The sequence below is a fragment of the Salvelinus namaycush genome, unplaced genomic scaffold (assembly GCF_016432855.1).
Source record: "Salvelinus namaycush isolate Seneca unplaced genomic scaffold, SaNama_1.0 Scaffold514, whole genome shotgun sequence".
In the NCBI taxonomy this organism is placed as follows: domain Eukaryota; kingdom Metazoa; phylum Chordata; class Actinopteri; order Salmoniformes; family Salmonidae; genus Salvelinus; species Salvelinus namaycush.
This window is the reverse complement of record NW_024061214.1, coordinates 9731-30397: the sequence shown is the minus strand read 5'-3', so window position 1 is coordinate 30397 and position 20667 is coordinate 9731. Positions and strand designations below refer to the sequence as shown.

At 45.7% G+C, this 20667-nt stretch overlaps 1 protein-coding gene across 2 annotated transcripts; it reads left to right on the top strand.

The window, feature by feature from the left end:
* The first annotated feature begins 714 nt into the window (after positions 1 to 714).
* Positions 715 to 19236, top strand: LOC120041714 (ADP-ribosylation factor-binding protein GGA2-like). 2 transcript variants are annotated; one of them, XM_038986581.1, is made up of 17 exons: positions 720 to 851; positions 2247 to 2331; positions 3281 to 3356; positions 6030 to 6128; positions 8520 to 8643; positions 8966 to 9066; positions 9200 to 9280; positions 9447 to 9584; positions 9716 to 9797; positions 14492 to 14611; positions 15666 to 15971; positions 16160 to 16221; positions 16381 to 16502; positions 16589 to 16746; positions 17170 to 17339; positions 17670 to 17780; positions 18507 to 19236. In XM_038986581.1, the coding sequence occupies exons 1-17, from the start codon at positions 806 to 808 to the stop codon at positions 18621 to 18623; spliced, it is 1998 nt and encodes a 665-aa protein (XP_038842509.1). In that variant the 5' UTR covers positions 720 to 805; the 3' UTR covers positions 18624 to 19236. The 2 variants fall into 2 exon arrangements, 1 of the variants encoding a protein (XP_038842509.1); XR_005475925.1 differs by lacking the exon at positions 18507 to 19236 and having other exon boundaries at positions 715 to 851; positions 16589 to 16751.
* The last annotated feature ends 1431 nt before the right edge of the window (positions 19237 to 20667 follow it).

Genomic DNA, 20667 nt, shown 5'->3' with positions numbered 1-20667 from the left:
GTTGCCACTGTCTAATAACGGATGTAAAAAAAAAAAGAAAAGAACGATAGCAAAAATGTGTTATTTGAAAATTATTTCATACTCCACATTTAGGGGGGCCACAAGGGGGTCCAAAGTTGTTGTCACAGGGGCACTGCCCCCCCCCCCCCCCAGAACCGCTAGCGCCCACTTGGGGACTATACTGATGAATGTGTTTGTTCTGGTGTCTCTAGGTCAATTCAGAAAGCTGATTGTGGACATTATGGATGAATGTGTTTGTTTTAAGACCGTGCTTTTCTCTCTGCTTGCATTTTGTATTGATTTTTGGTTTTCTGTAATTGATCTAATTCAAGGCTCATCTGTAAAAGAGACATTGGTCTCAGTATGACTCCCTGATTTAAAATAAAGGTTAAATATAATAAATACATTTGTATTATAGCTCAAACTCATAAACCACCAAGGGAAAGTTGACATCTTTTCAAAAACCTGCTGTGGGGGAAAAAATGGTTTACATTGCTTAGCCTAGGGACATAGCTCAGCCAAGGAGAAGTTATAATATAATTGGTCTGTGACTTACAGTCCAAATTTCATCCTTTTCGTTTTATAGTGCACTAGTTTTAACCATACGGATCAGATTAAAATGAGTGTACTAGGAGTAGGGTACAATTTGGAACGTCATAACTTCTGACTAAGCACAACTCGAGTCACATGTCGCGGCTGTGGGCTGGTCTCTCAAGACGAGTTGACAGTTCTTTCCGCCCGCTAAGAGGACTGTGTGAAGTTTTGAGAAGTTACCGAGTACTGGGGGAAGGCGACTGCAAAGGCCATGGCGACCAGAGAGAGTGGCGGAGAGAACCTAGAATCGTGGTTGAGTAAGTTAAATGACACGGGGAATTCGTTTTTTTTTTCTTCAGAGAGTTTGTTAAATGTATTACCTTTATAGTAGTGCGATTATATTTTGTCGTTTGACAATAACTTGTCTTGTGGTTCACAGTTGGAAATGGTGCATCTTGAAGTTGTGCGTCACTGAAAGTCGAACCTTGCAGTTATATCGCCAGTTTAATAAACAGGCTTCATATCACGTCATTTGCACGAGTGCTTGCAAATATGGCGAGCAATATTTTCAGCTGCTGTAACTGTAGCTGAAACTGTCTCTCGGCTTGCCTTGTCGCGCTGCGTTTTACATCATGTTTTCTTTGTAGCAAATTCCGCGGAGGGAATTACCGAATAAAAAGTTACTAAGTTTGATTGTGAAGGGCAGTTTTATAATGTATTACCAATATGTTCTTTTTAAACGCAACAAAATAGCTCTGAAAGAACAGGAAGTATGAGAAAGGCTACATCTTGTCAGCCAGTCATGCGCTCATCCAGATGTTTTTTTTAATCTTCTCCTTCGCTCGACTAACCTACACCCAGTCGTGGAAAAAGTACCCAACCTCTCATACTTGAGTAAAAGATACCTTTATAGTCAAAGTGAAAGTCACCCAGTAAAATCCTACATGAGTAAAAGTATTTGGTTTTAAATATAAGTATCAAATGTAAATGCTAAAATGTGCTTAAGACTCAAAAGTAAAAGTATAAATCATTTCAAATTCCTTATATTAAGCAAACCAGACGGCAGCATTTTTTTAAATATATATTTTTTATTTACGGATAGCCAGGGACACGCTCCAACACTCGATACATAATTTACAAACGAAGCATGTGTTTAGTGAGTCCACCAGATCAGAGCCAGTAGGGATGACCAGGGATGTTCTCTGGTAAAGACCCCCCAAAAAACGTCTTAAGTAGTACTTTAAAGTACACCACTGCCTACACCCACTACACGACACACAGTCTGCAGTGAGCTTCCGGTTCTAGTTCAATGTTGCAACATCATCATTGTAGAATACACACTTGCAGGGACCTTCCTTTGATCAGAAGTGCAAACGTTTGTTTTTCTTCTTCTATATTTGTTTATATTTATATCCCAGGCAAGGTCACAGACCCATCTAACGCAAAGCTAGGCTGATTGATCTCTCTATCTCTCCTTTATCTCTCTTTTCTTTCTCTCTCTCTCTCTCTCTCTCTCTCTCTCTCTCTCTCTCTCTCTCTCTCTCTCTCTCTCTCTCTCTCTCTCTCCGTCTCCGTCTCTCTCTGTCTCTCTGTCTCTGTCTCTCTCTCTGTCTCTCTCTCTCTGTCTCTCTCTCTCTGTCTCTCTCTGTCTGTCTGTCTGTCTGTCTGTCTGTCTGTCTGTCTGTCTGTCTGTCTGTCTGTCTGTGTGTCAGACAAGGCCACAGACCCGTCTAACTCAGAAGACAGGTGGGACTGTATCCAGGGCTTCTATGAACAGGTCAACCAGGAGGCTGATGGGTGAGTAGACACTATGGCTGTGTCCCCCAGACGGCAGCTTATGAACAGGTCAACCAGGAGGCTTATGACCAGGGCAACCTATTCTCTATATAGTGAACTACTGATAACCAGGGCAACCTATTCTCTATATAGTGAACTACTGATAACCAGGGAAACCTATTCTCTATATAGTGAACTACTGATAACCAGGGAAACCTATTATCTATATAGTGAACTACTGATGACCAGGGCAACCTATTCTCTATATAGTGAACTACTGATGACCAGGGCAACCTATTCTCTATATAGTGAACTACTGATGACCAGGGAAACATATTCTCTATATAGTGAACTACTGATGACCAGGGAAACCTATTCTCTATATAGTGAACTACTGATGACCAGGGCAACCTATTCTCTATATAGGGCACTACTGATGGGCTCTGGTCAAAAGTAGACCTAGTGCACTAACAGAAGGAACCCAAAGAGTACCCTACCCTGTATAGAGCACTAGGGCCCATAGGTCCCTGGTCCAAAGTAGTGCACTATATAGGGAATAGGGTACTGTGTGGGACGTAACCTTGGACACAGCAGATGCTCGACAAGATATTTCACATTTCAAAAACCAGCCTTTTTAACACAGATAAGAAATGTTACTTTCCAATACCACAAAGTTGTTTTCATATTAGTTTGTAATCTAGATTACACTATCATTCTGAGGAACCACTTGTGTGTCGTGTGGGACACATCACTGAAAACCACTTCTCCCTTTTCTGTAATGTTATCTTCAAAATAAAGTGTTAGATGTCTCCCAGGAGACACAAAGAACCATTTATAGCAGTCGGCCACAGGGATTCTGAATGCCCTCTGTTTTTTTACCAGATATCTTTTATGTTGTATATAATGTAGTATTAGATAGTAATAGTTTTGAAAACACTGGTAGTTTATAAATCTACTCTCCTATTCCCAGTCCTCAGGTTGCCACTCGTCTCCTGGCCCACAAGATCCAGTCTCCTCAGCAGAGAGAGGCCCTGCAGGCCCTCACAGTAAGACAACACACCATCATATTATTATACTATAGTAATAACTATATAATACTATAGTAAAACCCCTCTACATAACAGAAGATCCAGTCTCCTCAGCAGAGAGAGGCCCTGCAGTAAGAAGTTGAAAGATATGAAGGAAATGCATTGTGTGGATTCCCTTGGCTCTTGTGGGTTCTGTCACGTGAAGGAGCGCCCAGGGTTTCACGCGTTGCTAGTTAGTGAAGAGAGAGAGAGAACTGGAACTAGAGGAGAGAGAGAGAGAGAGAGAGAGAGAGAGAGAGAGAGAGAGAGAGAGAGAGAGAGAGAGAGAGAGAGAGAGAGAGAGAGAGAGAGAGAGAGAGAGAGAGAGAGAGAGAGAGAGAGAGAGAGAGAGAGAGAGAGAGAGAGAGAGAGAGAGAGAGAGAGAGAGAGAGAGAGAGAGAGAGAGAGAGAGAGAGAGAGAGAGAGGCTAATATGGTTTAAGAGGACATAATGAGGGTTAACAGTTCACCTGGCTGGTAACAATGGGAGGCTTGAAGAACAGGGTTTAAACAAATGAATCGAGCATGGAGAATGACTTGTGCGACTTTAATTTACTCACATGTAGCGCGGTAAGCAGTATGGTCACTGTTCAGTCTACACACGGGGCTGTCTGTCAATGGATGCACCCTGTTCTCTACACACTGACTATACAAAACATTAAGAACTCATTAGGAAACTCTTTCCATGAATTAGACCAGGTCTGTCCAACCCTCTTCCTGGAGATCTACTGTCCTGTAGGTTTTCAGTCCAACCCTCTTCCTGGAGATCTACTGTCCTGTAGGTTTTCAGTCTAACCCTCTTCCTGGAGATCTACTGTCCTGTAGGTTTTCAGTCCAACCCTCTTCCTGGAGATCTACCGTCCTGTAGGTTTTCAGTCCAACCCTCTTCCTGGAGATCTACTGTCCTGTATGTTTTCAGTCCCTCTTCCTGGATATATACTGTCCTGTGGGTTTCAGCCCAACCCTCTTCCTGGAGATCTACTGTCCTGTAGGTTTTCAGTCCAACCCTCTTCCTGGAGATCTACTGTCCTGTAGGTTTTCAGGCCAACCCTCTTCCTGGAGATCTACTGTCCTGTAGGTTTTCAGTCCCTCTTCCTGGAGATCTACTGTCCTGTAGGTTTTCAGTCCCTCTTCCTGGAGATCTACTGTCCTGTAGGTTTTCAGCCCAACCCTCTTCCTGGAGATCTACTGTCCTGTAGGTTTTCAGTCCCTCTTCCTGGAGATCTACTGTCCTGTAGGTTTTCAGTCCAATCCTCTTCCTGGATATATACTGTCCTGTAGGTTTTCAGTCCAACCCTCTTCCTGGATATCTACTGTCCTGTAGGTTTTCAGTTCCTCTTCCTGGAGATCTACTGTCCTGTAGGTTTCCAGTCCAACCCTCTTCCTGGAGATCTACTGTCCTGTAGGTTTTCAGTCCAACCCTCTTCCTGGAGATCTACTGTCCTGTAGGTTTTCAGTCCAACCCTCTTCCTGGAGATCTACCGTCCTGTAGGTTTTCAGTCCAACCCTCTTCCTGGATATCTACTGTCCTGTAGGTTTTCAGTTCCTCTTCCTGGAGATCTACTGTCCTGTAGGTTTCCAGTCCAACCCTCTTCCTGGAGATCTACTGTCCTGTAGGTTTTCAGTCCAACCCTCTTCCTGGAGATCTACTGTCCTGTAGGTTTTCAGTCCAACCCTCTTCCTGGAGATCTACTGTCCTGTAGGTTTCCAGTCCAACCCTAATGTAGCATATCTGATAGCTAGTTAAGGTCTTGTTGAGCAGCTAACTAGTATAATCAGGTGTGTTAAATTAGCGCTAGGACAGTAGATGACCACTCTATTGAAAGATGAGACTCTCACCATGGCGTTCTCCGTTTTGCTCCAGGACGCCCACAAGACTCGTCTGAAGGTCCCCCTGAACCAGTTTAACAAATGAATGGAAGGATATATGGATATAGTTTAGTGCCTAAACTAATGGGATAAATACATGTTAAATAAATAAAAAATATCCTGATCTTTCTTATCTCCCTCAGATATAGGACAGACACTTCAGAACTAACTTCCTTTAGATGTTCTGGGGAGACTATCTGTTATTTAATGTGTTTCTATTGGCTAATAGCAGTAAGGACTATCTGTTGTTCCATGTAATGAATCTGTTATTTAATGTGTTTCTATTGGCTAATAGCAGTAATGCCAAATTCAATGTTTCATCCTATACATTTTATATATATATATATTTTTGATACCTTAAGGGGTCTTAAAATTCCAAATCAGATAGCTAAGTGATCCTTGGTATGACCACCATAAAACAATTCCATGTGTTAGCATGTGGTGACACAGGGCCGTCCTTTGTTACGTACCAAATGCACACTATTCCCTATATAGTGCACTACTTTTGACCAGAGCCGGCAAAGGGTGACATTTGGGACAAAGGCATTGTTAATGTTTAGGGCTGTGTGTGTGTGGGGTCATGTGATGTCTGTTGATGGTTAACTAAGGTTGTTGAATCTAAACTGTGTGTTTCCTGTGCTGTGTCTGGGATAGGATCCTAAAGGGATCTGTTCCAGTAGTTTCATTCACTTCCAGTCACTGGGAGGGAAAAGATGTTCCATTTGGGCTCCTAGACAGTGTAGATACACTTCCTGTAGAATTCTGACATCACTGTTTCCCACAGGTTCTAGAAGCCTGCATGAACAACTGTGGCAAGAGGTTCCACAGTGAGGCGGCAAAGTTCCGCTTCCTCAATGAACTCATCAAAGTCCTGTCTCCAAAGGTATGAATAACCCCAATGGTTTTGAAAGGAACGTTTCTGTGGTCATCCCAAATGGAAGCCTATTCCCTATATAATGCACTACCAGGGCCCAAATGGCAGCCTATCTTGACTGGGGCCCTGGTCAAAAGTAGTGTACTAGAAAGGGAATAGGGTGCCATTTGGGACCTCGAGTCTGTTAGGTTTCTGTGCAACAGTATCAGGAAGGAGTGATTGTATTAAAGGGGAGTTGTGTTATTAGTGTCTCCAGTGTAATCCAGTCAGTTATTGTATTAAAGGGGAGTTGTGTTATCAGTGTCTCCAGTGTAATCCAGTCAGTTATTGTATTAAAGGGGAGTTGTGTTATCAGTGTCTCCAGTGTAATCCAGTCAGTGATTGTATTAAAGGGGAGTTGTGTTATCAGTGTCTCCAGTGTAATCCAGTCAGTTATTGTATTAAAGGGGAGTTGTGTTATCAGTGTCTCCAGTGTAATCCAGTCAGTTATTGTATTAAAGGGGAGTTGTCTCCAGTGTAATCCAGTCAGTGATTGTATTAAAGGGGAGTTGTGTTATTAGTGTCTCCAGTGTAATCCAGTCAGTTATTGTATTAAAGGGGAGTTGTGTTATCAGTGTCTCCAGTGTAATCCAGTCAGTTATTGTATTAAAGGGGAGTTGTGTTATTAGTGTCTCCAGTGTAATCCAGTCAGTTATTGTATTAAAGGGGAGTTGTGTTATCAGTGTCTCCAGTGTAATCCAGTCAGTTATTGTATTAAAGGGGAGTTGTGTTATCAGTGTCTCCAGTGTAATCCAGTCAGTGATTGTATTAAAGGGGAGTTGTGTTATCAGTGTCTCCAGTGTAATCCAGTCAGTTATTGTATTAAAGGGGAGTTGTGTTATCAGTGTCTCCAGTGTAATCCAGTCAGTTATTGTATTAAAGGGGAGTTGTGTCTCCAGTGTAATCCAGTCAGTTATTGTATTAAAGGGGAGTTGTGTTATCAGTGTAATCCAGTCAGTGATTGTATGTAAGACCATTAATCATCATTTAAGGTGTGATAGAGACTGATGAATTATCAAAGGCTTTTTAATGGGGGCTGTCTATCTGAGATAACAGATGAATTCATTCACTCACCCTTCCATCCATCCCTCTGGATTGTGCTTCTGCCTCCTCATTGCTTGCTCTTTGTGGTTTAGGCTGAGTTACTGTAGTTTAGGCTGCGTTACTGTAGTTTAGGCTGGGTTACTGTAGAACTCTTTGTGGTTTAGGCTGGGTTACTGTAGTTTAGGCTGGGTTACTGTAGTTTAGGCTGGGTTACTGTAGTTTAGGCTGGGTTACTGTAGAGCTCTTTGTGGTTTAGGCTGGGTTACTGTAGAGCTCTTTGTGGTTTAGGCTGGGTTACTGTAGTTTACATTTACATTTTACATTTTAGTCATTTAGCAGACGCTCTTATCCAGAGCGACTTACAGTAGAGTGCATACATTTTATTACATTTTTACATATTACATATTACATTTTTACATACTGAGACAAGGATATCCCTACCGGCCAAACCCTCCCTAACCCGGACGACGCTATGCCAATTGTGCGTCGCCCCACGGACCTCCCGGTTGCGGCCGGCTGCGACAGAGCCTGGGCGCGAACCCAGCCCAGCCCAGCCTGGGCGCGAACCCAGAGACTCTGGTGGCGCAGCTAGCACTGCGATGCAGTGCCCTAGACCACTGCGCCACCCGGGAGTTTAGGCTGGGTTACTGTAGTTTAGGCTGGGTTACTGTAGTTTAGGCTGGGTTACTGTAGAGATCTTTGTGGTTTAGGCTGGGTTACTGTAGAGCTCTTTGTGGTTTAGGCTGGGTTACTGTAGTTTAGGCTGGGTTACTGTAGTTTAGGCTGGGTTACTGTAGTTTAGGCTGGGTTACTGTAGTTTAGGCTGGGTTACTGTAGAGCTCTTTGTGGGTTAGGCTGGGTTACTGTAGTTTAGGCTGGGTTACTGTAGTTTAGGCTGGGTTACTGTAGTTTAGGCTGGGTTACTGTAATTTAGGCTGGGTTACTGTAGAACTCTTTGTGGTTTAGGCTGGGTTACTGTAGTTTAGGCTGGGTTACTGTAGTTTAGGTTGGGTTACTGTAGTTTAGGCTGGGTTACTGTAGTTTAGGCTGGGTTACTGTAGTTTAGGCTGGGTTACTGTAGTTTAGGCTGGGTTACTGTAGAGCTCTTTGTGACTGCTGCTGAAGTAAAAAGGGCTTTAGAAAATACATGTGATTGATCTGCAGTTCCTGGGTCAGTGGAGGTGAAGCTGAAACTGTGTGTGTGTGTGTGTGTGTGTGTGTGTGTGTGTGTGTGTGTGTGTGTGTGTGTGTGTGTGTGTGTGTGTGTGTGTGTGTGTGTGTGTGTGTGTGTGTGTGTGTGTGTGTGTGTGTTAACAGTTCCTGGGTCAGTGGAGTGGTGTGGAGGTGAAGCTGAGGGTGACGGAGGTTCTGTACAGCTGGACTTTGTGGCTCAAAGAAGAACCCAAGATTCAGGAGGCCTACCGCATGCTTAAGAAACAAGGTCCGTTACAACTCCTCAGAACTTTTGAACCGCTACTCAGAACCGTTATACCTTAGAACTCTAGAACCTTAGAACCAGGAGGCCTATCACTCAGGAAACAAGGTCTGTTACCGCTCAGAACCGTTATACCTTAGAACTCTACCACCTTAGAACTGTTACAGCTTAGTTACAGGAGGCCCAGCGCAGGTTTAAAAAACAAGGTCCATTATGATACAGAACCGTTGCAACCTGTGGGCCCAGGTCAAAGGTCGGGCTCTGTAAAGAGAACCGGGTGGCGTTTGGGGAAACAACCACTCATTGTCTCTCCGTGTCTGTTCTTCAGGCCTTGTGAAGAAGGACCCTAAACTCCCAGACACCATTGTGATGCCTCCTCCCTCACAGAGAGCTGAGGACTCTGTGTTCAACCAGGAGGACAAGGCCAAGGTGCGTGTGTGTGCATGTGTGTGTGCATGTGTGTGTGCATGTGTGCGTGTGTGTGTGTGTGTGCGTGTGTGTGAGAGCCTTTTTTAGTTGATCTTCTTGTCTTATCTCTCTTAGTGTGTGTGTGTGTTTACAGTTGTTAGCCACACTCCTGAAGAGCAGTAGTCCTGAAGATCTGCAGACAGCCAACAGACTGATCAAGAACACCATCAAAGAAGTGAGACTACGTGTGTGTGTGTACATGTCTGTCTGTCTGTCTGTCTGTCTGTCTGTCTGTCTGTCTGTCTGTCTGTCTGTCTGTCTGTCTGTCTGTCTGTTTGTCTGTGTGTCTGTGAGTGAGTGAGTGAGTGAGTGATGGTTGACTGCTGTATTATTGTCTGTAGGAGCAGCAGAAAGCAGAGCTTGTATCTAGACGTGTCTCTACCCTGGAGGAGGTCGCTAGCAGAACCAGACAGCTGAGAGAGTTACTACAGCAACACTGTCTCACTGGGCCCTCCACACACCACACTGCCCACCTGAAGGTATGAGCTGTTTCTCTCTGTGTGTCTACTAAACAGATACTGTGTGTGTGTGTACACTAAACAGATACCGGGTGTGTGTGCTGTACACAGACGGTATTAACACATGACTGTGTATCCTGTCCTTCCTGTAGGCCCTCTACGGGAGCTGTGATAGGCTCAGACCCAACCTTTTCCGATTGGCCAGTGACACCGTCGACGATGACGAAGCTTTAGGTAATTTATCTACGTTGATTATTTAGTCTCTATGTATCCAGATCTACGTTGGTCATTTAGTCTCTATGTATCCAGATCTACGTTGATCATTTAGTCTCTATGTATCCAGATCTATGTTGATCATTTAGTCTCTATGTATCCAGATCTACGTTGGTCATTTAGTCTCTATGTATCCAGATCTACGTTGGTCATTTAGTCTCTATGTATCCAGATCTACGTTGATCATTTAGTCTCTATGTATCCAGATCTATGTTGATCATTTAGTCTCTATGTATCCAGATCTACGTTGGTCATTTAGTCTCTATGTATCCAGATCTACGTTGATCATTTAGTCTCTATGTATCCAGATCTATATTGATAATTTAGTCACTATGTATCCAGATCTACGTTGATCATTTAGTCTCTATGTATCCAGATTTATATTGATTATTTAGTCTCTATGTATCCAGATCTATATTGATCATTTAGTCTCTATGTCTCCAGATCTACGTTGATCATTTAGTCTCTGTCTCCAGATCTACGTTGATCATTTAGTCTCTATGCCTCTAGATCTATATTGATCATTTAGTCTCTATGTATCCAGATCTATATTGATCATTTATTCTCTATGTCTCCAGATCTAACTTGATCATTTAGTCTCTATGTATCCAGATCTATATTGATCATTTAGTCTCTGTCTCCAGATCTAACTTGATCATTTAGTCTCTATGCCTCCAGATCTATATTGATTATTTAGTCTCTATGTATCCAGATCTATATTGATCATTTAGTCTATGTCTCCAGATCTAACTTGATCATTTAGTCCCTATGCCTGCAGATCTATATTGATTATTTAGTCTCTATGTATCCAGATCTATATTGATCATTTAGTCTCTATGTCTCCAGATCTACGTTGATCATTTAGTCTCTATGCATCCAGATAATCTGGGATCTATTCACACAACTAAACGTGTCATATTAGCAAATATAATTCCTCAGTAAAACTCTGTGAAACACTGAATAAATTATCACCATTGCTATTCTGAGTGCTGGAGCATTCTGTCTTATCAATCAATTGGTCAAAGATATTTTATAAAGCCCTTTTTACATCAGCAGTTGTCACAAAGTTCTTCACAGATACTCCGCCTAAAACCACAAAGAGTAAGCAATGCTGTAGCAAGGAAAAACTCCCTAGAAAGGCAAGAACCTAGGAAGAAACCTAGAGAGGAACCAGGCTCTGGGGGGTGGCCAGTCTTCTGGCTGTACCAGGTAGAGAGGAACCAGGCTCTGGGGGGTGGCCAGTCCTCTTCTGGCTGTACCAGGTAGAGAGGAACCAGGCTCTGGGGGTAGCCAGTCTTCTGGCTGTACTAGGTAGAGAGGAACCAGGCTCTGGGGGTGGCCAGTCTTCTGGCTGTACCAGGTAGAGAGGAACCAGGCTCTGGGGGTGGCCAGTCTTCTGGCTGTACCAGGTAGAGAGGAACCAGGCTCTGGGGGTGGCCAGTCTTCTGGCTGTACCAGGTTGAGAGGGACCAGGCTCTGGGGGGTGGCCAGTCTTCTGGCTGTACCAGGTAGAGAGGAACCAGGCTCTGGGGGGTGGCCAGTCTTCTGGCTGTACCAGGTAGAGAGGAACCAGGCTCTGGGGGGTGGCCAGTCCTCTTCTGGCTGTACCAGGTAGAGAGGAACCAGGCTCTGGGGGTGGCCAGTCTTCTGGCTGTACTAGGTAGAGAGGAACCAGGCTCTGGGGGTGGCCAGTCTTCTGGCTGTACCAGGTAGAGAGGAACCAGGCTCTGGGGGTAGCCAGTCTTCTGGCTGTACCAGGTAGAGAGGACCAGGCTCTGGGGGGTGGCCAGTCTTCTGGCTGTAGTGGGTGGAGATTTAATCTGTTCTAGTCCTTCTCTTCACGTCATGTCAAGTACCTCTAAATGTACTTTTTTGTTCTTGTCATTTATGTTAGAAGCAGTTTCCCAGATCCATAATGAACTATTTATGAGTCTAATCTGTTCCCTCGATTCTAACTCAGATCTTTTTCATAATAAAAGTTAAATGTTGTATTGTCCCATAGGCCGGGTAGGTGCAGTGAAATGTGTTGTTTTAAAGCGTCAGCCATAGTAGTACTGAACCCCTGGAGCAAATTGTGGTTAAGTGCTTTGCTCAAGGGCACATCGATAGAATTGTCACCTTTTCGACTTGGACATTCGAACCAGCAACCTCTCAGTTACTGACCCAAAGCTCTAACTGCTAGCTAGAGTACCTGCTGGTTACTGACCCAAAGCTCTAACTGCTAGCTAGACTACCTGCTGGTTACTGACCCAAAGCTCTAACTGTTAGCGAGGTTACCTGCTGGTTACTGACCCAATGCTCTAACTGTTAGCTAGGTTACCTGCTGGTTACTGACCCAAAGCTCTAACTGTTAGCTAGGTTACCTGCTGGTTACTGACCCAAAGCTCTAACTGCTAGCTAGACTACCTGCTGGTTACTGACCGAAAGCTCTAACTGCTAGCTAGACTACCTGCTGGTTACTGACCCAATGCTCTAACTGCTAGCTAGGTTACCTGCTGGTTACTAACCCAAAGTTCTAACTGCTAGCTAGGTTACCTGCTGGTTACTGACCCAATGCTCTAACTGCTAGCTAGACTACCTGCTGGTTACTGACCCAATGCTCTAACTGTTAGCTAGGTTACCTGCTGGTTACTGACCCAAAGTTCTAACTGCTAGCTAGACTACCTGCTGGTTACTGACCCAATGCTCTAACTGCTAGCTAGGTTACTGACCCAATGCTCTAACTGTTAGCTAGGTTACTGACCCAATGCTCTACCTGCTAGCTAGGCTACCTGCTGGTTACTGACCCAGTGCTCTAACTGCTAGCTAGGCTAGTGACCCAATGCTCTACCTGCTAGCTAGGTTACTGACCCAATGCTCTACCTGCTAGCTAGGCTACCTGCTGGTTACTGACCCAATGCTCTACCTGCTAGCTAGGCTACCTGCTGGTTACTGACCCAATGCTCTACCTGCTAGCTAGGCTACCTGCTGGTTACTGACCCAATGCTCTACCTGCTAGCTAGGCTACCTGCTGGTTACTGACCCAATGCGCTACCTGCTAGCTAGGCTACCTGCTAGCTAGGCTACCTGCTAGCTAGGCTACCTGCTGGTTACTGAGCCAATGCGCTACCTGCTAGCTAGGTTACCTGCTGGTTACTGACTCAATGCGCTACCTGCTAGCTAGGTTACCTGCTGGTTACTGACCCAATGCGCTACCTGCTAGCTAAGTTACCTGCTGGTTACTGACCCAATGCGCTACCTGCTAGCTAGGTTACCTGCTGGTTACTGAGCCAATGCGCTACCTGCTAGCTAGGTTACCTGCTGGTTACTGACTCAATGCGCTACCTGCTAGCTAGGTTACCTGCTGGTTACTGACCCAATGCGCTACCTGCTAGCTAGGTTACCTGCTGGTTACTGACCCAATGCGCTACCTGCTAGCTAGGTTACCTGCTGGTTACTGACCCAATGCGCTACCTGCTAGCTAGGTTACCTGCTGGTTACTGACCCAATGCGCTACCTGCTAGCTAGGTTACCTGCTGGTTACTGACCCAATGCGCTACCTGCTAGCTAGGTTACCTGCTGGTTACTGACCCAATGCGCTACCTGCTAGCTAGGTTACCTGCTGGTTACTGACCCAATGCGCTACCTGCTAGCTAGGTTACCTGCTGGTTACTGACCCAATGCTCTACCTGCTAGCTAGGTTACCTGCTGGTTACTGACCCAATGCGCTACCTGCTAGCTAGGTTACCTGCTGGTTACTGACCCAATGCTCTACCTGCTAGCTAGGTTACCTGCTGGTTACTGACCCAATGCGCTACCTGCTAGCTAGGTTACCTGCTGGTTACTGACCCAATGCGCTACCTGCTAGCTAGGTTACCTGCTGGTTACTGACCCAATGCGCTACCTGCTAGCTAGGTTACCTGCTGGTTACTGACCCAATGCGCTACCTGCTAGCTAGGTTACCTGCTGGTTACTGACCCAATGCGCTACCTGCTAGCTAGGTTACCTGCTGGTTACTGACCCAATGCGCTACCTGCTAGCTAGGTTACCTGCTGGTTACTGACCCAATGCGCTACCTGCTAGCTAGGTTACCTGCTGGTTACTGACCCAATGCGCTACCTGCTAGCTAGGTTACCTGCTGGTTACTGACCCAATGCGCTACCTGCTAGCTAGGTTACCTGCTGGTTACTGACCCAATGCTCTACCTGCTAGCTAGGTTACCTGCTGGTTACTGACCCAATGCTCTACCTGCTAGCTAGGTTACCTGCTGGTTACTGACCCAATGCTCTACCTGCTAGCTAGGTTACTGACCCAATGCTCTACCTGCTAGCTAGGTTACTGACCCAATGCTCTACCTGCTAGCTAGGTTACCTGCTGGTTACTGACCCAATGCGCTACCTGCTAGCTAGGTTACCTGCTGGTTACTGACCCAATGCGCTACCTGCTAGCTAGGTTACCTGCTGGTTACTGACCCAATGCGCTACCTGCTAGCTAGGTTACCTGCTGGTTACTGACCCAATGCGCTACCTGCTAGCTAGGTTACCTGCTGGTTACTGACCCAATGCGCTACCTGCTAGCTAGGTTACCTGCTGGTTACTGACCCAATGCGCTACCTGCTAGCTAGGTTACCTGCTGCCCTATTTATTGTCTTTCGTGTTCTGTTCCTTCCATTCCAGCTCAGATCCTGCGGGCCAATGATGAGCTGACCCTGGTGGTCAACATGTATAAAGATATGATGGGGGGGAGAGAGAGCAACAGGATGAGAGGAGGAGGAGGAGAGAGCTCCATAAACAACGGTACATCTGTCTGGCTCCTCTCTACACCACTCATACATTGTGGTTTTGTCTGTCAAGGTCTACCAACAGTGTGTGTTGTCTTGTGTTTGTTCCTCCCCCCTCCAAGGTTTTCAATTTGGCAGAGAACCTTGTGTGTGTTGTAGTGTTGTTTCAGTCTGAATACCTCTGAGTTGTCATGTCAGTGGAGTGTTGTCTCTATCCCTAGGACAGAGTACCTACCTGTGTGTTCTGTTGTAGTGGTGTTTCAGTCTGAATGTCTCTGTGTTGTCTCTATCCCTAGGACAGAGTACCTTCTGTGTGTTCTGTTGTAGTGGTGTTTCAGTCTGAATGGCTCTGTGTTGTCAGTGGAGTGTTGTCTCTATCCCTAGGACAGAGTACCTTCTGTGTGTTCTGTGTTCTGTTGTAGTGGTGTTTCAGTCTGAATGTCTCTGTGTTGTCTCTATCCCTAGGACAGAGTACCTTCTGTGTGTTCTGTTCTAGTGTTGTAGTGGTGTCTCAGTCTGCATGTCTCTGTGTTGTCATGTCAGTGGAGTGTTGTCTCTATCCCTAGGACAGAGTACCTTCTGTGTGTTCTGTGTTCTGTTGTAGTGGTGTTTCAGTCTGAATGTCTCTGTGTTGTCTCTATCCCTAGGACAGAGTACCTTCTGTGTGTTCTGTTCTAGTGTTGTAGTGGTGTCTCAGTCTGCATGTCTCTGTGTTGTCATGTCAGTGGAGTGTTGTCTCTATCCCTAGGACAGAGTACCTTCTGTGTGTTCTGTTCTAGTGTTGTAGTGGTGTCTCAGTCTGCATGTCTCTGTGTTGTCATGTCAGTGGAGTGTTGTCTCTATCCCTAGGACAGAGTACCTTCTGTGTGTTCTGTTCTAGTGTTGTAGTGGTGTCTCAGTCTGCATGTCTCTGTGTTGTCATGTCAGTGGAGTGTTGTCTCTATCCCTAGGACAGAGTACCTTCCTGTGTGTTCTGTGTTCTGTTCTAGTGTTCTGTGTGACTTCATAGAGGACGTGTTGTTTCAGTGTGAATCTCAGTGGTTGTGTTTTCATATAGTCTCCATCCCCAGGTCCCAGCAGCCCCAGAGAGATAAAGAGTTACCATCTAATAGACCTGTCCGCCCTGGACTCTCCACAGACACGTAGACCACCTTCTAAAGACATGTCTTCCTCCGTCTCACCTCCCCACCACGTCTCCTCCTTCCTGTCCTCCTCCTCCTCTACCCCGCAGCCTCGGCTTGGCACCCCTCCTCCCTCCTCTTCCTCCCCTCCCTCCTCTTCCTCCCCTCCCTCCTCTTCCTCCCCTCCCTCCTCTCCTCTCTCCCGTCAACGGCTCAACAGTACTCGCCTATCTCTAATCGATCTGGACGTGACAGGTTCGTACAGGTTCTGTTTCCCCCCCCCTTTTCATGTGGATGTTTCTGCTGTGATGTGTTCATGATCCAGATGTGTTAGGAAACAGTATTCACTTCCTGTATCTGGACTGTAATAGTGTTTGTGTTGACGGGTCCATGATGTGGTTCTGTGTCTAATGTTAACAGGTATACATGTGTTCTTTATTCAGGGCTGGATAAACCAGCATCGTCTCAAAGCCAGAGCAGCACGTACTACCAGGATCTACTCCAGGTACCAGTTACCTCTGGCTGCGCCCTAAATGGCTCCCTATTCCTTACATAGTGCACTACTTTTGACCAGGGCCCATGGGGTCACAACACCAGATCATATTTACACTGATTTGTTCCTCTTCAACACAGATGCCTGTTCTCCACCCCCCCTTTATTTCAGATGAGAGGAGGAGAGGAGAACACAGGGAGAGACCATTCCCTGACCACGTGGGGGTGTGGAGGGAGAGACCACCCACTGGTGGCCCGGGGTTGCGGCAGCGGCTCGTCAAATGGGACTGACTGGTGAGGGATGGATGGATGGATTGATTGAGAAAGAGAGCGAGAGACCGAGATACCTTGACGATTCAATCTTTTCTTCTTCCTATCAGGGCGTTCCTTCAGAATCGTCCAATTGTGATGTCAGGATCACCATCAAACTCACGGAGTCAGCCAATGACAGAGTCAGGATCTCCAGTGAAATCAGAGAGTTTCAATCTCCCAGAATCCTTAGCAGAGATCCACGTCCCGCTGGAATCCATTAAACCAAGTGAGGTTGTGTCCTAAAATGGCACCCTATTCCCTATAGAGTGCACTGTTTTTACACAGGGCTAACTGGTAAAAGGGAACCATTTGGAACACAGCCCTAGTTTGTGTCCTTTGCTTAAGACCTTTTAAACACAGTAATACACAGAATAGGTGTGTGTCCCAAATTGCATCCTAATTCCTTTATAGTGCACTTCTTTTGTCCCAAATTGCATCCTAATTCCTTTGTAGTGCACTTCTTTTGACCAGAGCCCTATGGGTGCACTATATAAGGATCCATTTTGGATGCACACTAGGAGTTACACTTTTGTCACTACAGTTGTCTGTAGTCATTCATGTTAATGGATACCTCTGGTCTTTTCAATTTCAAGTCCTCTGTTCTATGTTGACACGCCTGAGGTGTTCATTTCCTGAATGTCTCCGATAGGTCGATTGGAGCCGATCACAGTGTACGACCAGAATGGCGTCCATGTTTCCCTCCATTTTGCCAAAGACCCGCCCCCGGGACACCCTAACGTTGCTGTGGTTATCGTCTCCACGGTGAACACCTCCGCACTTCCTGTTAAAGACATCCTGTTTCAGGCTGCCGTTCCCAAGGTAACAGACAAACGCCCAAATATGGACAAGACATTTTTAAACTCCTACATTTTCTAACTTTAAACAATCTCTCTCCTTGTCTAATAAATCTTTCGTATCCATCAATGACTGATTGAATGACTGGCAGTCAGGGTTCCCACGGGTCCTTGAATTTGAGGGAATTGGTCCTTGAAAAGTCCTTGAATTTGATGTTTTAAGAAGGTGTGGGAACCCTGGACTGATTGATTCATTGATTGATTCATTGATCTTACTGAATGACTGTCTGGTTGACTGAATGACTGTCTGACTGAATGACTGGCTGGCTGACTGATCTCCCTGTCTGTCCTCCAGACCATGACAGTGAAGCTCCAGCCGTCTTCAGGGAATGACCTCCCCTCCTACAACCCTCTGCTGCCCCCTGCTGCCCTCTCACAGATACTGCTCCTCTCCAACCCACACAGGGTGAGTCTACAGCTCAACCTGACACACTGGAAACACAGAGATTGTTTTGTTATCGTCAGACCTGTGACTTGGCCGGCATTCATTCATAGGCGCATCATCAACAAGTTAACTTCATTGTCAACAATGTGGCTTTTAAAAGCAATCTCCCTGACGTCCGTGGCGATCGTATTCAGGGTAAAAGCTGCGGATGCTATCTCAAGGGTTTATTAACTTTGAATGTGAAGTGCAGTGGCTTGTTGACAATGTGCCTTTGATAGAAGGGTGATGGTTTATGTGTTATCTCCCTCCAGCGTCTGTTATCTCCCTCCAGCGTCAGGTGTGTTTGATAGAATGGTGATGGTTTGTGTGTTATCTCCCTCCAGCGTCAGGTGTGTTTGATAGAATGGTGATGGTTTGTGTGTTATCTCCCTCCAGCGTCAGGTGTGTTTGATAGAATGGTGATGGTTTGTGTTATCTCCCTCCAGCGTTAGGTGTGTTTGATTAGAATGGTGATGGTTTGTGTGTTATCTCCCTCCAGCCTTAGGTGTGTTTGATTAGAATGGTGATGGTTTGTGTGTTATCTCCCTCCAGCGTCAGGTGTGTTTGATAGAATGGTGATGGTTTGTGTGTTATCTCCCTCCAGCGTCAGGTGTGTTTGATAGAATGGTGATGGTTTGTGTGTTATCTCCCTCCAGCGTCAGGTGTGTTTGATAGAATGGTGATGGTTTGTGTGTTATCTCCCTCCAGTGTAAGGTACGTCTGCGCTACAAGCTGACCCTGGTCCACGGTGATGGAGAGCAGAGCCTCAGTGAGATGGGAGAGGTGGAGGACTTCCCTGACTGGGTCTCCTGGATGGGCCTCTGATCTGAGAGAACCCTGCATGGAATTCTAGAACCTGACAGAGAGAGAGAGAGACATTCTAGAACCTGAGAGAGAGAGACATTCTAGAACCTGACAGAGAAATATTCTGGTACCTGATAGAGAGAGGTTCTGCAGCAGAATGTGGAACCCTCTGCGATTGCTGCCTTGACTGCCATGATGTCATGTAGTTGGTCATGTGATCTGTGATGCGTGTGTATTTACTTTTGATATGCGGTCATCCTTGGAGGTTCTTAAAAACTGATATTTATTTAGTATTTGAAGTAGGCTCTGGGAGACCAGTCTAGTGTTAGATGTGGGTGTGTCCATGTGTGTGTTCTTTTGTTTGTCTGATTGACCCGGCTTTGCCAACGCCATGCCAAATGACCCACCTGGGTTACGTTTCTCCACCTTTTTATACCAAACTAGACCAGGTGAACCAGGTGCCTCTGCTACTGACCTGTTGTTCACCTGGCTCCTGTGTGAGCTGCTTGTTGTGTTTTTGTTCATCGTCTGATTGATTGATTGATTGATTGATTGATTGATTGATTGATTGATTGATGCCTCAGATACTACACTCTGACATCTGTGATCAATAAAACAAAGAATGCTGTTCTTATCTGGAAGTCTTCTGTGGTCATTTTTTGAGAAAAGGTAGATTAGAACCTGTAACCTTCTGATCCCTATCCCAGTGCCTAGTCCACAAGATTAGAACCTGTAACCTCCTGGTCCCTATCCCAGTTCCTAGTCCACAAGATTAGAACCTGTAACCTTCTGGTCCCTATCCCAGTGCCTAGTCCACAAGATTAGAACCTGTAACCTTCTGATCCCTATCCCAGTGCCTAGTCCACAAGATTAGAACCTGTAACCTGGTCCCTATCCCAGTGCCTAGTCCACAAGATTAGAACCTGTAACCTTCTGGTCCCTATCCCAGTGCCTAGTCCACAAGATTAGAACCTGTAACCTGGTCCCTATCCCAGTTCCTAGTCCACAAGATTAGAACCTGTAACCTGGTCCCTATCCCAGTGCCTAGTCCACAAGATTAGAACCTGTAACTTTCTGGTCCCTATCCTAGTTCCTAGTCCACAAGATTAGAACCTGTAACCTTCTGGTCCCTATCCCAGTTCCTAGTCCACAAGATGAGAACCTGCAACCTTCTGGTCCCTATCCTAGTTCCTAGTCCACAAGATTAGAACCTGTAATCTGGTCCCCAGTTCCTAGTCCACAAGATTAGAACCTGTAATCTGGTCCCCATCCCAGTTCCTAGTCCACAAGATTAAAACCTGTAACCTTCTGGTCCCTATCCCAGTTCCTAGTCCACAAGATGACAACCTGCAACCTTCTGGTCCCTATCCCAGTGCCTAGTCCACAAGATTAGAATTTGTAATCTGGTCCCCATCCCAGTTCCTAGTCCACAAGATTAGAATTTGTAATCTGGTCCCCATCCCAGTTCCTAGTCCACAAGATTAGAATTTGTAATCTGGTCCCCATCCCAGTTCCTAGTCCACAAGATTAGAATTTGTAATCTGGTCCCCATCCCAGTGCCTAGTCCACAAGATTAGAATTTGTAATCTGGTCCCCATCCCAGTGCCTAGTCCACAAGATTAGAATTTGTAATCTGGTCCCCATCCCAGTTCCTAGTCCACAAGATTAGAACCTGTAACCTTCTGATCCCTATCCCAGTTCCTAGTCCACAAGGTTAGAACCTGTAACCTGGTCTCTATCCCAGTTCCTAGTCCACAAGATTAGAACCTGTAATCTAGTCCCTATCCCAGTGCCTATTCCACAAGATTAGAACCTGTAACCTGGTCCCTATCCCAGTGCACTAGCAGGGGGGAAAGCACCAGTCAATGACTCATTTAGAACGTCAGTAGATTTAAAAAAAGTGATTAGTTCAGGTTGGAAAACAAAAGTCACAACTGGGATTCAAACTGGCAACCATGTGGGTCACAACCCGTGTGTAATGCCCTCCATCCTACCACCCGTAAGACCTTTTCCTATTTGACTCTCCCTGTAAACCCCTTCACACTGGCCTGTCACTAAGCTCTGC